This window comes from Alosa pseudoharengus, unplaced genomic scaffold (genome assembly GCF_046254945.1).
Source record: "Alosa pseudoharengus isolate Yale_2024_CS ecotype anadromous, Long Island Sound unplaced genomic scaffold, YU_APseudo_1.1 YU_APseudo_1.1_scf_15, whole genome shotgun sequence".
In the NCBI taxonomy this organism is placed as follows: Eukaryota; Metazoa; Chordata; class Actinopteri; order Clupeiformes; family Clupeidae; genus Alosa; species Alosa pseudoharengus.
The window spans coordinates 8154508-8169638 of record NW_027468620.1 but is presented as its reverse complement, the minus strand read 5'-3'; the positions used below and the strand labels follow the sequence as shown (position 1 = coordinate 8169638).

The window sequence follows — 15131 nt, the reverse complement described above, 5'->3', positions numbered from 1 at the left end:
AACTGTACAGGTGAACTTAACCCATTTACTCCTAAAATGCCTGCTAAAAACGCCTATAGAATCCTATGGCATTCTAGACTAAATAACCTTATTTCCTGAGGGTTTTCTGAAAACATACTAAAAATTGTCAACGTCTACCAAAATTGTATATCTAAGCCTCTGTAGCACCTAGAAACATGAAATAAAAAGCATGCTGCGCTACGCAGCATCCAGCGGGAGGGTCAATGTTGCGCTACGCAGCATCCAGCAGGAGGGTTAATGTTGCGCTACGCAGCATCCAGCGCGAATGGGTTAATGTGACCTCCTCTAAACTTTTGAATGTGCATGTCCAACAGTTCAATGTTTCAGCACTTTCTGTACTGAAACATTACATTTCACCCGAAAGCCAGATATCCTTAACTTTTTGTGAGTAGTGTATAGTACAGGTGGGTCTTAAAATTAAAATATCTTGGAAAAGTGAATTGCCCTGCCCAGACAGAGAGATTAAAGGCTTGCCGGTGTTTTGACTTAATTAGCTGATTAGAGCTAATAGATTTTGTATTCTAATATTTTAAGATTCTAGATTTATGCAACAACTACACGCGAGCCAAGATAACTTTAGAGCACAAGGTTTAATGTAGCATTCTTTTAAATTAATTTGTAATTACAACAAACAAAAACAGTGTTGTAAGATTGTAGATTTTACAACATTCACTGCATTTCTATGACTCGTGTTTATTAGCAGATACATGTGGGCTGAAAAATGGAGAGGTCATGCAGAGTCTCTAAATCACTATCAGCTCATACTGCATTGGTCCCAAGCTGACAATGGCATTGGGGGGGGGGGGGACTATGTTATTATTATGAGTGAGATGAGCAGTTCAAGTTTAAATTACACAGGAGCTTTAGTAAAGAACACAGATCAGGGGGGTATTCCGAGTATGTGGTTTAATGACAAACCTGGGTAAGTTAACTCAGAGTAAGTGGTAAACCTCCTACAACAAGAGCCCTGTGGCTTTGTTTTGTTAGGAGAATGAAGCCATACAGCTCTTCTATTTAGGAGGTTTACCACTTACTCTCAGTTAACTCACCCAGATTGTCATTAAGCCACGTACTTGGAATACCCACCTACAGTAGGAGTCAGTGGGAAAAGGCAAAGGGTGACAACAAACTCACTAGTGTCAGGATGTGTTTACCGTGTGAGTACACACACACACACACACAACCACACACGCACACAAGAAGAGTGTTTTTAACAGTGCAAAATAAATCGATTAGCCATGTGCAAACCCACCAAACAAACAACAAATATGCTTTAGCATTTCCAGTCACATGTGTGGGGCACTATGTTAACGTTAGTTGAGCTTCAGTTGATCCTGTTAAAGCTAGCAGAGCTTCAGTTGACGGCTAGCTTGGCGCGGATCCTGTTGATCTTGATGGGCAGCAGGCTGACCATCTCCTCGCTGAGCTCCAGCTCTGTCTCCACGGCGGGCCGAGCCTCGGGGTTCTCCTCGCAGTACTGGACCACAAAGCGGTAAGCCTCCAGCGAGCGGCTCAGATTCTCTATCTGGACAGTGGGACTGGCCGAGATGAGCTTGGACTGGAGCCGCGCCACGCGGAACTTGGCCACCAGCGCCGGACGCAGCACCTCGTCCTCCAGCTTGTCGGGGAACTTGCCGTCGGGCGAGCGCGCCGTGTCCAGGAACTTCTCGTAGTACTTCATGGACGCGGAGCACAGCGTGTTGAACTTCTTGACCGTGTGTGCGTCCAGATCGTCCTGGCGGTCAGCCACGGCCAGCTTCAGGTCCATCATCTCGTAGTAGGTCTCGGCCAGCTCGAACTGCAGCTGACGGCACACCAGCAGGTAGTACTGGGCGTTCAGGTCCTTGCAGATGGGCTCCAGCATGTCCACTCGCCGCTTGTGCATCTTGCACCGTCGCTCCAGGTCCTCCTCGAAGAAGGCCAGCACCTTGAAGAGAGCGCTGTGGTCCTGCAGGATCTCGATGTGGTCCGTCACGTGGCCGTCCATCTCGAAGTACTCCTTGGCCTGGCCCACGTAGTTCTGGCCCACCAGGAAGACGGCGCGTGCCTCCTCGAAGTCCAGCGGGAAGACGCAGCTCACCTTGTCCTCCAGCGCGCAGATGGAGTCGAAGGTGTCGCTGGAGCTGAACAGCACCGTGCTCTTCCTCTCACGCTCGCGCTCCTCTTCCTCGTTGCGCCGCACGCGGCTCAGCTCCGCCTGGCGGTCCACGTCCAGCTCGCCGATGTTGTCCTGCAAGCACAAGGGACGAATCACAAGCTTTTCAAAGATATGCTATATGCAGTTATTTTAGATTAAAACTTTCAAAAATGACCTCAAAATTGCAACAATGTGTGAGAAAACAACTGTTTTAACATAACATCAAAAGCGCCTAGGCTCTGTGTTGCACAGATAACCACTAAAGTTGGCATGCAAAACCGGCATGCTGGGCCGTCTGTTAATACTGTGTCGTGTGTCAATGTAAAAAAGTGCTGTTAGGAACGTAATGGAGTGTAGGCTTGCACTGGGCGAAGCATTTGGCCTTGTAGACACCAGATGTGGTAATACTGTATGTGCACAACAGCAGCACAACGTCTTCATTTTCATTTGGGCACCCACATTAACAGGTTAAAGCATTCATTCTGCCTGCTAGAGAGCCACTTCTCAGAAAGAGCTCCAACTGTTCATAAAAATCAAGATGTTACGCAGCCGCCATGCATATGCAACACATCTGGTGTGCACAAGGGGTTTAGATACTTAGTAAGAGCTGTCCACCCAGTGTAAACCCAGCTGAACAATGTTGTCCTGCAAGCAACAAAATATCTGGGGTCTTTTCCAGAGTGCTGGTATGTTCTGAGCTCAGTCTTAGTACTTTAGATCTCTTGATATAAGTATATCAGCATTTAAGACTGTATCAGCATTTTAAGACTGTATATCCACTCTCAGTTCATCTCCTGTCTTGGTACACCTCAGTTAAAGACAATTCTAAAAGAAAAACTGACTTCATAGGTCACATTATGTAAATGATGAATGCCCTGAAATTGCTTTACTCAGCAGCTACAAAGCAAGGCTCCTGGCTACATCCCATCATAGATTGCTGGTTTCAGTTGTGGCAGGTTTATGAGATACTGGCTGAGAACTTACCAGAAAAAAATATGTGCCTCGGCTGTAGAGTATGCTTTAAACAGTTATGATCAGCATTAAAAGAAAACTGACCATTTGAGTTTTTAAATCCAGATGGAACAAAACATAGACAAACCCATCTCCATTGCAGTTAACATAATACACTAATCACAAAAAGTCAGGGATATTCAGGAATAGTCACGGAAATTTCAGGATGAACCTAAAATCCACTATAAACTGTACAGGTTAACTTAATGTGACCTCCTCTAAACTTTTGAATGTGCATGTCCAACAGTTCAATGTTTCAGCACTTTCTGTACTGAAACATTAAATTTCACCCAAAAGCCAGATATCCTTAACTTTTTGTGAGTAGTGTATAGTACAGGTGGGTCTGAAATTAGAAATTAGAATATCTTGGAAAGTTCATTGCCCTGCCCAGACAGAGAGATTACAGTTTTTTCTGATTGCTTAAGCACATTTTTTGTAACTATGGCTTTTTTTGCAAAACTCTACACACAAAAGAGACCCACCTGTATAATATATACTGAAAAGCTGATGGTTAACTGAGATTGTATACACCACTGTATGGCTTTACCTCCAAGAGTTTCTTAGCATCCTGCATGAGGTTGAGGCAGTATTTAATCCAACAGCGGGCAATCTCTGCCCTCTTCTGGCGAAGCTGCTCACGTTTCTCATACTCAATCTCACCTGAAAAGGGATCACAAAAACCGCTATATATTTTCCATGTACAAAACATTTCTGTCTCGTGTAATATACACAAACACATGCACACACACTTGAAGAAGCACTGTGAATATATAGACAGATAGATAGATACAGATAAAGATACACATTACGTAAGTCATTGTATTCCGATTTCAATACTGAAATATATACAAATGCAGCTTTTCACTGGCAGCCCAAAAGGCTTTTAGCAGTAGCAGCAAGTACTGTCATTACAAAAAAAAAAAAAAAAAATCGGTGCTACCTAGCTCGTTTTTTCCCCTTGTACCGACAGTACTTGCTTGGTGACCTCAAGAAACAGAGATCTATGTGAAAATGGAGTTATCCTTTTAATATTACAGCCTCCCATCTGTGTACCCCCCACAATAATGTGTTCAATACTTCCCCTTCCAAGGACCCTCAGCAGAAGTAATAACTGACTTAGGGGTGACTACAGTGTGCCTCATTCAATATGTTCCCGTGTTGGTGTGTGGGAACTTACTCTCTTGGGCAGCGGCTTCAGAAGGAACCTCCCCAGCCAGTCCTGCTATAACGCTGGCCGCCGCCAGGCAGTGCCGTCCCTCCATGTACCGGGTCTGTGGGACAAGACATCAGCAACAAGAAAGATCAGCAGCAGCAATTAGCTACAGTGAGCAGCAGAAAGTCATTGACAAATCTAGGGGGGGGAAGTAAAAAAAAGAAAATGTAAAAAACAACGATTACAGAAAGAACACAGACTATGAATGTCCTGGTGCTTTTACAACCAACTATTAAGTGTTTCTCATAGAATCATAATATCATAATCATAATATGCCTTAGGGCTGGTCTCTTGTTGCAGTCATGACGGTCGTGATATCTGCCTGTGAGGTTATTTTACAATACTTGTAAGTAGCACCACACAAATAGCATGGTGTGCTGTTTTAGGTAAGACAAGACCCTTCTATTTGCTTCATGTGTAGCGTACAACCCTCCTTACATTATCATTGATACAGCCATTCCATCATCTCATGAAATACAATAAATAAATAATAGGTGCTGCATCATCAAAAGTAGCATCTTCCATTCTCAAGTCTGTTACTGGCAGACTAACTCACAGAGATGCTACCAGGGAGTTTTTCTATCCCTGGGACACTGAGTAAAGTTTACATTAAAAACAACAACACTGGTATGAACGAGTGCCGCTGTTGTTGCAGGCAGCTCACTGCACCGGGATTAGTGTGTGCTTCACCTCACTGTGTGTTCACTGTGGGCTGAGTGTGTTTCACTAATTCACGGATTGGGATAAATGCAGAGACCAAATTTCCCTCATGGGATCAAAAGAGTATATATACTTATACTTATACTATACATCACTTTGAAAGTCATACATTGTCAGAACTGCAAGCATCTCTCGTAGGGATCCGTGTCTCCGTACCTTAGTGATGTAATACTGGGACAGAGTAGCTGCATTGATGGCCCACTCCAGTGGAACAAACTGGTTGAGTTCCAGCTGCCTCTGTAGGGTGCTGTGGCAGTATTTCCCAGCCCGTTCAAACTGCTCCAGGTTTTTATACACCTGAGCCAGGTAGTACAATGTGTGGGTGTAAGCCAGCTCAAATCTGTGTGGAAGTATATTGCAAAATTACTATTATGCTTATTATATAGACTTTACAACTTTATTTGAAACTACTATTGTACTAATACTAATGTTAGTCATATACTGTAAGTGGCTTTGGACAAAAATGTCTCCCACATAACATAAACAAAGAGTCGCCTATGGTTTTCTTATTTTCACTAAACTCTCTGACTGAAGTCATGACATGGCATATGGAAAGAAAATAATACAATAAATAGTTGTATGAGGTCGAAATCGAAGCAACTCAGACCCTTAACTGACAGGGATGCTTACATTGAGGTATATTATTTGTTTTGGGTTGAATGCATCACCTTTTTGTCCTCTCTTGTTGAGACAGTTGATCTTCCTCTCCAACAAAGAACTCTGTTAGGTCCATGGGCGGCTGGCCATCCTGTGGCAAATGACAATGAAGTCATTCTGATGTAAGACAAAAGTCAAACAAACTCCAATACAAAGAACAACTGCTTCATGCGATATTAGGCTATCCTGTGTTATAGCCTCTACACTCAGACAGACAATTCATAAAAGGCAAGATAAGGCCATATTTCAGGGAGGACTGACCTGAACCTTACAACAAAAAAGCATACCACAGTAGTCTCAGATTAATACGAGGCCAAGTCACAGCTGACACACAAAGCAATGTCTTCATGAAACTGGCGGTTCTCTGAAAATACAGAAATGTATGTAGCAATGTCAATGGTAGCCTACTCACCTCTTTCATGTAGCGTATGTATATCGATTCAGCTGTCTCTAGGAATCCTTGGGCTTTCTCGGTCTCATCCCTGCCCGCCCACAGAATTCCAAGCTGATTCTATCAAATCAAACAAACACTTCAAGCAATGCAGGCTTAATACAAACTTACTGGGTGAATACACACACACCTTCGTCATACGAGCATTAGCAGTGGAATACACATAACCTACCCTGGCCTGGATACACAAAGACACGTTCTCCTGCGTAATTGTGCACCTATCCAGCAGTTTCATGCATTTCATCAAGTGTTCTTCGCCAGCCGATAATTCTTCAGTCTCCACATGGTTAACACCAAGGTAGTATTCGATCACCCCGAGTTTAGCAGCTCGTATTCCTGCATTTGAATCCCCGGGGCAGCGCCTTCCACACGCCTCCCCCTTTCCTCCGTCAACGGGTTCCTCTGTTTGACACTCAGCATCGTTATCATCGTCCTCGGTCTCCCCGGTATCAAAGCTCTTTAACACGGTGAGTATCTCCTTTAGCAGGTCCCTGGCTTTGTATTTAGAGCGAAATGGGTCGTTCTCTGGATCCTTTCTTGATTCTATATCTGAGAGAGTTTGAGCATTTCGAAATGTGTCGCACACAGATCTCCATTCTTGACTGTACGAGGAGGCCATGTTTGTTGTAAGGAGGAGTGCACGTTTTACAGTGTCACCACTAGAGGCCAGCAACACTTCAACTTCACCTTTTTTACTCTATCACTGCTGCAGGACTGATAAGAGGATAGAGAGGTATCAGAGCCCGTCTACGGAGAGCCTTGCCACTCCGTATTAAAAGAATTATCCGGAGTAAAATGCACTTTAGATCGATTTCCGGATGATTGGGGGTACATACGTTGAGTTGACATCAAAATTATGTCATTCGGATGTGTTTTGAGAAAGTTTGATTGTACCGTTTTCAGTCACAACTCGTAGCCTGGAAGTGAGCGGAGCAATAGAGAGTCCAGAATGAATAGGGGAGTTCGACTTGCGGCAGATCTGTGCAGATCTGACTTGATGTGATGCATGCTGGGTTGAACACAATGCATACTGGGATGGACGCAATGCATACTGGTTAGAAATTCTGTCCGACTTCTGTCAGCCGGGGAGGGACTTACCACCGTGACACCATGTCATGGCCTTAAAATATCGCGGGAGTCTTAGCCTGCAGACAGATCTTGCAGTTGCCATCCACGAGCTGCACGAGCTGAAACACGCCCTCATGACGTCAGTTCAAAGACGTGATAGGGCCATTTGGGAGGAATGTCCTCATGACGATTATGACTAGAGGCTCATGCTGCTTCCTTATGTTGGAATATGCGAAAATAAACAGAAATCGAAGGGATACCTTCTTATACGTGATTTCTGCAACAATGGTAGGCTAACCTACTGAAAACGTTTGGATATTCTGTTATTTTCTGCTGTTGGCTAAATAGATAGACACACATATAGGGAAAACACTTGATATTGAATTTATGTGCTACAATGCAGGCCTGTTAACTGTATGACAACAGTGGTTTATTTAAACTACATCATAAGAATTTATTTCGTCAGTCATCATGCTCATTTTAATGAGTAAGAATGAAAGTTCTGCTGTGTTTATTGCAAACAACATTCCGCGATATCTCCCGCGAGTCACGTCAGGCAGACTGTAGCCTTTCTGTCCGGGATGAGCTGCCCTCTGTTGTAGCTCCTCCCGGCTAGGCTCTGAAGATCACGTTTACGTAGTAAGCCAGACCAAGTCAGACTCAGCCGAAGTCAAACAAGCCTATTTTCATCAAGCCAGTACCTTTCCGGGAATGTTGCCATCTTTGCCGCCACCTTGAGGGGAAAGTCCGTAGGAGTCTTATTGCTGTGTAACACGCTCTGGAAATTCACAATTTCGTCGCCGTTTAAAAAAAACCAAACATAGTCCAGTCCATACAACTTCATTTCAATTTCGAAAGAAATACTGGACTATGTTTTTAAAAAAAAAAAAAAAAACGGCGACGAAATTGTGAATTTCCAGAGGTGTTACAACACACTCAGCAATAAGACTCCTACGGATAATTCCTTTAAAGGAACCATATGTAAGATTGTGGCCAAAACTGGTACTGCAATCACTTTCAAAATACTGAAGAGCGGTGTATCCCCTCCCCCCTGACTCGAGGTTGCCAACCCTGATGGCGAAACACTACTGACTTCATGATTAGTAGATAGGTGGAGGATGGCGCATCAGGCCAAAACACAACATGACATGACAAAACACAACATCAACATCAGTTGAGGGCTGCAACTTCACTTTTTAAATGACAATATCCTGGCCGGACTACTGTTGTCAGTGATATAAGTATTTGAAATGAACATGATTTCTTAATGTTTAGTGACATATCAGGGCCATTTTATGATTAATTGAAATATTTTTCTTACATACGGTTCCTTTAAGTCCCATTGTACCGAATTTTGGTTGCAGTTCCACCAGATTTCCACTGGGGGCGATCGCCATGAGTGCAGAATGAATGGGAGTCAATGGAGCTAGACGGCTAAACTTGCCTCTTTCACCTGATTGTCGTTGACAAATCTCAGATTTGATTGTAGTTTGTATAACTTCAACATGGGTTATAGGTCAAAAAATGAATGAACGAGTACTTATGTCCTTTTGATTTCTTACAGGTTGGGTCGTTGTTGCCCATAACACGCTAGCATTGTGCTAATGAATGATGTCATTGACACGTTTGAAAGGCTTTTTAGAACAATTAAGTGACTTTAAAAAATATAATACTCAACCAAGTGTATTTTCTTTGTCTCCCCTTTCGAAAACAATATTCAAATTACTTGGAAAAAAATTATATCCAGAGAAAAGTGGATTTTGAGGGGTACAGCTCCATAGACCTCCATGCATTCTGCACTCGTGGACGAGCGCCCTCATGTGGAACCACACAAGGAACTGCAACCAGTTCAGAAACCGGAAGTTTTCCGAGAGTGGCAGTTCTCCCCTTATTAGACATTAGGGGAGTTCGACTTGCGGCCGCTTGCGGCAGATCTGTGTTGGTGCAGATCTGACTTGATGTGATGCATGCTGGGTTGAACACAATGCATACTGGGATGGACGCAATGCATACTGGTTAGAAATTCTGTCCGACTTCTGTCAGCCGGGGAGGGACTTACCACCGTAACACCATGTCACATGGCGTTAAAATATCGCGGGAGTCTTAGCCTGCAGACAGATCTTGCAGTTGCCTTCCACGAGCTGCACGAGCTGAAACACGCCCTCATGACGTCAGTTCAAAGACGTGATAGGGCCATTTGGGAGGAATGTCCTCATGACGATTTTGACGGCAGTCTCATGCTGCTTCCTTATGTTGGAATATGCGAAAATAAACAGAAATCGAAGGGATACCTTCTTATACGTGATTTCTGCAACAATGGTAGGCTGAATGGTACTGAAAACGTTTGGATATTCTGTTATTTTCTGCTGTTGGCTAAATAAATAGACACACATATAGGGAAAACACTTGATATTGAATTTATGTGCTACAAAGCAGGCCTGTTAACTGTATGACAACAGTGGTTTATTTAAACTACATCATAAGAATTTATTTCGTCAGTCATCATGCTCATTTTAATGAGTAAGAATGAAAGTGCTGCTGTGTTTATTGCAAACAACATTCCGCGATATCTCCCGCGAGTCACGTCAGGCAGACTGTAGCCTTTCTGTCCGGGATGAGCTGCCCACTATGGCAAGCGATTTTATCATTTACCCGCTAAGTTTGACTATCTGGAATTAACATTGTAGATATCAACAACGTCTTTCTGACTAGTCGCAATTACATTTTGGATAGTTGGAATTGTCATTCAAGATATCTGTAACGTAATTGTGACTAGTCGAAACGTCAGATAGAGATATCTGTAATTTAGTTTTGACTAGGCAAAACTGAATTACAGATATCTGTCATCACGTCATTGAAAACAACATTCAACTCGTCACACATCTTAAATGGCAATTGCAGATATCTTTAATTCCGTTTTGACTAGGCAGAATGAAAGGTGAAGATATCTCAAACGTCATTATGACTAGTGCAAATTATTATGCAAGACGTTGCTCTAGTTCCGTAGCAGAGCCCATCTACTTATTAGACATTCTCTGTCAGCTAATTTCCACTCCCCAACATAATCGAAGAAAAAGTGGGCTTATTTCCTTATTTCTATGAATGGAAGAAGAATAAGCAGGCTGTAATGTCTTGTTGACATCTAAAATAACTAAAACTCGGACACCATGCAGGTTTATTAGACTCTCACGTTATCAACTGCTTGATCTCTGTTTCGTAGCCTACATAAATTAGTAGGCCTAGGCTACTAAATGCACCAGCACCATACAGTGTTGGCTGTAATCGAAAAAATCAAAGCAACATTGAATCATCAATTCTTGCTGCCAGCTCCTGTCTTGCATAGGCTGCAGCATTAAAAAGACGATTAAAAACTCCTTCGCCCTCTGGCTGCTCTAACATGGTGCTAATTACACCACGCTCTTCTCCCGCCTAAAGTGGGATGCGGGCCTAATTTGCATAGCAATACAGATCTAACGTCATTTCGCCTAGTCAAAACTCTAATTCAAGATATCTATAATTACATTTTGACTAGGCAGAATGAAAGTTATAGATATCTCCAATTTCAGATATCTCTAATCAAAACTCATTCAAGATATCTATAACTTGATAATAGATATCTACAATCAAATTATGACTATCCCTAACTCCAGTTTGAGATATCTACAACGTCATTTTGACTAGTCAAAATTCCATTTACAGATATCTACAATGTCATTTCGCCTAGTCAAAACTTAATTCAAGATATCTGAAAAGGAACATGTAGATATCTTGAATTGAAGTGAATTAAAGATATCTTTAACTGGAGTTATGACTAGTCAGAATCAAATTGTAGATATCTCTAACTGGAATTACAGATATCTACAATTCAATTGCAGATATCCGTAATTCACATAGTGGATATCTGCAACTGAATTGTAGATATCCGTAATGATAAACCCCATAGAAATGAATGGCAAATGTGGCGTCATTTGTCCTAGGAAGAATGTCTTTGTGGATATCTGAAATGACAATTATGGATAGGAAGAATTCAATTGCGGATATCTAAAATGTTCGTTTTGACTAGGCAAGACTGAATTACAGATATCTGCAATACATATCCAGTCTAGCGGGAAAATGTTAAAATCGCTTGCCATAGCCCTCTGTTGTAGCTCCTCCCGGCTAGCCTCTGAAGATCACGTTTACGTAGAAAGTCAGACAAAAGTCAGACTCAGTCAAGACGAACAAGCCTATTCTCTGGAGGTATGTTGTCAGGCCATGATCATCCTTCGTCATAGGACGATTATCATTATTATACTAAAAGAGAAGAGATAATGCCAACTCTAATCAGCAGATTGCGATATGCTAAGTTTGCAGTCAGCATTGAAGTTGTAAAAGACAATGTTTTCTTCTAGGTTTACATGACGTTAGAAAAAAACGAATTATTGTGTTTGTCCGATTAAAATTAGACTGTTATGTAAAAATGTTAGTCCACTTGAAATCGTAGCCTACAGAGATGCTATGACCAGAGAAGGAGAGAACCTTCACTCTCGGAACTCTTCCGGTGTGGTACTGCATCTAGGGGCGCTGACAGGCGAGTCCAGAATGAATGGAGGTCTATGGAGCTGTACCCCTCAAAATCCACTTTTCTCGGGATATCATTTTTTTTCAAGTAATTTGAATATTGTATTCGAAAGGGGAGGCAAAGACAATACACTTGGTTGAGTATTATATTTTTTAAAGTCACTTAATTGTTCTAAAAAGCCTTTCAAACGTGCCAATGACGTCATTCATTAGCAGTGATGTAGTACTCGAGTCCGGTCTCGGACTCGAGACCGGTCTCGAGACCGATTTCTGCTTTCTCGGACTCGACTCGGACTTGTTCCTTCAAAGACTCGGTCTTGACTCGGTCTCGGACCACAGTGGGAAGAGAAGGACTCGTAATTTCAGACCGAGTCCTCGAGACCAGCGAATTTTTTTATGTTCATATATAAAAAAAACTGAAAATGAAATTTCACGGCGGCCACGTCTTTGCCCCTTGCGTTGGCCTTGGTGCCCCCTTCTTTCAATATTCTGCTTTGCGTCCGTTTAATAGCGATTTTTATTTAGCCTATAGCCTGTCAAAATAATCTTAGCATCACAGCGCAAACTAATTCAGTCTTACACAGTGGAGAAAATGACAGCAGCATGGCAAGACAGAAAGTGCGTCCAAACTCACCCATTCTTCTCAGTTGAAATACTCGCAATCGTTAAGCCTACTCATCACACAGACACATGTATCACATCACATGAAAGAGCTTTTTCTCAGCTTTTAAACGATGTTAGCCGCTAATTGCTGTGGTGAACGGTTCGCGAGAAAAGTAAATAATATAATTAAATTTAATCATAACGTCTACATAAGGTGCTATACCCATCTCCCCTACCCATTCATCTCGGTGGAATACTTCACGAACCCTTAGTTCAACACGACAAACCATATATCAGAATAAACAGCAGACCTTACCAGAAATAAAGCAGTCCCCTGTACAGTAAGCCGTTCCAGCGTATTCCGGTTAAATTAAAAAATGTAATCTGCAGCAAGGTCTACATTCATGTCTCCAACTTTGGTCTTTAGGTTTCAAAATCTGTTTAAATCGTTCTTCATGATTTCATAACAGGCCAAATACAAAATAAATGTTACAAATATTGCCTAGATATAGGTAAATATTAAAATCAGAGGATATAGAGTAAGAGTTTGTGAAAGGAGTCTTAATGATCAAAAAATGCTAAGCATGCAGCTAGGCTATCTGAGTTTCTTAAAGCTGAGCTGTGCTTAAATTGCTCAATACATGATTCCATAACAGGCCAAATATAAAATAAATATAAATATTAAATATAGCCTAGACATCTAAATATTAGATGATTACATGATTTACAGTTATATTTAATATGTCATGTTTCATGTTTTTGTAATGTTTCATACAGTGATGCAGGCAGGGTAGGAATTTCACAGCGGCCACGTCGTAGCCCCTTGCGTTGGCCGTGAAGCCCCTTTGAAAATCAGAGGTTTACAGGCCACGGTGGCCTTGGTGCCCCCTTCTTTAAATATTCTGCTTTGCATCCTACTAATAGCGATATATATATAGCCTATGGCCTGTCAAAATAATCTTAGCATTCACAGCGCAAATTACGCAGTGAAGAAAGTGACAGTGCAAGAAAGAAAGTGCGTCCAAATTAACCCATTCTTCTCAGTTGAACTACTCGCGAAGTAGCCTACTCATCACACAGACATCACAAGTATCACATGAAAGAGCTTTTTCTCAGCTTTTAAACGATGTTAGCCGCTAATTACTGTGGTGAACGGTTCGCGAGAAAAGTAAATAATATCATTCAATTTAATCATAAATTCTACTGAAGGTTTTGCGTCCATCTCCCTACCCATTCATCTCGGTGGAATACTTCACGAACCCTTCGTTTCACATATGACAAACCATATATCAGAATAAACAGCAGACCTTACCGAACAGAAAGGTGTAAAGCAGTCCCCTGTACAGTTAGCCGTTCCAGACTAATCCCGTTTTGAATTTGCAGTACATTTCAACATACATGGATGTCTCCAAATTTGGGATTTAAGTTTTACACTGTGTTTAAATTGTTCCACATTATTTCATAACGGGCCAAATACAAAATAAATATTACAAATGTCGCCTAGATATCGGTAAATCAGAGGACAGCTGACTATAAGAGTTTGTGAAAGTAGCCTTAATGATCACAAAATGCTAAGCATGCATCTAGGCTATTTGAGTTTCTTAAAGCTGAGCTGTGCTTAAATTGTTCAATACATGATTTCATAACAGGCCAAATATAAAATAAATTTTAAATATAGCCTAGATATCTGAAAATATTAGATGATCAGATGATTTACAGTTATATATATGTCATGTTTTATGTTTTTGTAATGTTTCATACAGTGATGCAGGTCTACTGCAGTGAATACAACTTTGATCATTTTTATAGCATACTACTGTATAGTTAACTTTGGCCTTGGTGCCCTGACATGTGGCCTTTGTGCCCCCCACCAAATATGCCCAACTGAAGGCCAAGTGGCCTTGCCCCTAAAATGGGGAAATTCCAAGCCTGGATGCAGGTCTACTGTTGTGAATAGGCTAAAGACAACTTTGATTATTTTTATAGCCTACTACTGTATAGTTAACTTTGGCCTTGGTGCCCTGACATGTGGCCTTTGTGCCCCCCACCAAATATGCCCAACTGAAAGCCAAGTGGCCTTGCCCCTAATGGTGAAATTCCAAGCCTGGGCCTAACTGTTGTTTATTAATTGGGGTGATATTAGATCATGAATATGAAAACTGACATGTTTTTATGGTCTTGGTCACGACTCGGTCTCGACTCCTAAAGGACTCGGTCTCGACTCGGACTTGCTTCCTCAAAGACTCGGTCTTGACTCGGACTCGACTGTATTTGAAAACCAACGGACTCGGTCTCGACTCGGTCTCGACCCTTCAAAGACTCGGTCTTGTCTCGGACTCGGCATAGGCGGTCTCGTCCCCATCACTATTCATTAGCATGATCATAGCATAGCATAGCATCAATGCTAGCGTGTTATGGGCAACAACGACCCAACCTGTAAGAAAACGAAAGGACATGACTCCCGGATTATTTCACTTTTGATTGAAAATCCATATCCATTTTGCGAAAAATAAAATAAAATCTGAGGGTTTCAGTTGTTAAATAGGTGAAAACAACAAATGTAGCCATGTAGCTCCATAGGACCCCATGTATTTTGGACTCGCCCGCGATCGCCATCTAGGTGAACTCTGGTGAACTGCAGCCAAATTCGGTTTGTATGGGATTAATAGAGAGTGGGGAGGCTCTCCTTA

The 15131-nt window shown here is 42.0% G+C and overlaps 1 protein-coding gene across 1 annotated transcript; it reads right to left on the bottom strand.

Moving 5' to 3' along the window:
* Window positions 1-600: 600 nt before the first annotated feature.
* Window positions 601-6865, bottom strand: kifbp (kinesin family binding protein). Its single transcript, XM_076285402.1, has 7 exons — window positions 6383-6865; window positions 6172-6270; window positions 5771-5850; window positions 5259-5442; window positions 4347-4440; window positions 3717-3829; window positions 601-2251 (listed from the first exon to the last, which is right to left on the bottom strand). Exons 1-7 carry the CDS (start codon window positions 6827-6829, stop codon window positions 1376-1378), a joined length of 1893 nt encoding a protein of 630 aa, XP_076141517.1. The 5' UTR covers window positions 6830-6865; the 3' UTR covers window positions 601-1375.
* Window positions 6866-15131: the final 8266 nt, after the last annotated feature.

Excerpts from the sequence above, each read along its gene's own strand:
- kifbp (XM_076285402.1), bottom strand. The coding sequence starts at position 6,829 with ATGGCCTCCTCGTACAGTCAAGAATGGAGATCTGTGTGCGACACATTT. Across the intron at positions 5,443-5,770 it reads CAACAAGAGAGGACAAAAAG|ATTTGAGCTGGCTTACACCC; the intron begins GTGATGCATTCA and ends ACTTCCACACAG. Across the intron at positions 4,441-5,258 it reads CCCAGTATTACATCACTAAG|ACCCGGTACATGGAGGGACG; the intron begins GTACGGAGACAC and ends CTTGTCCCACAG.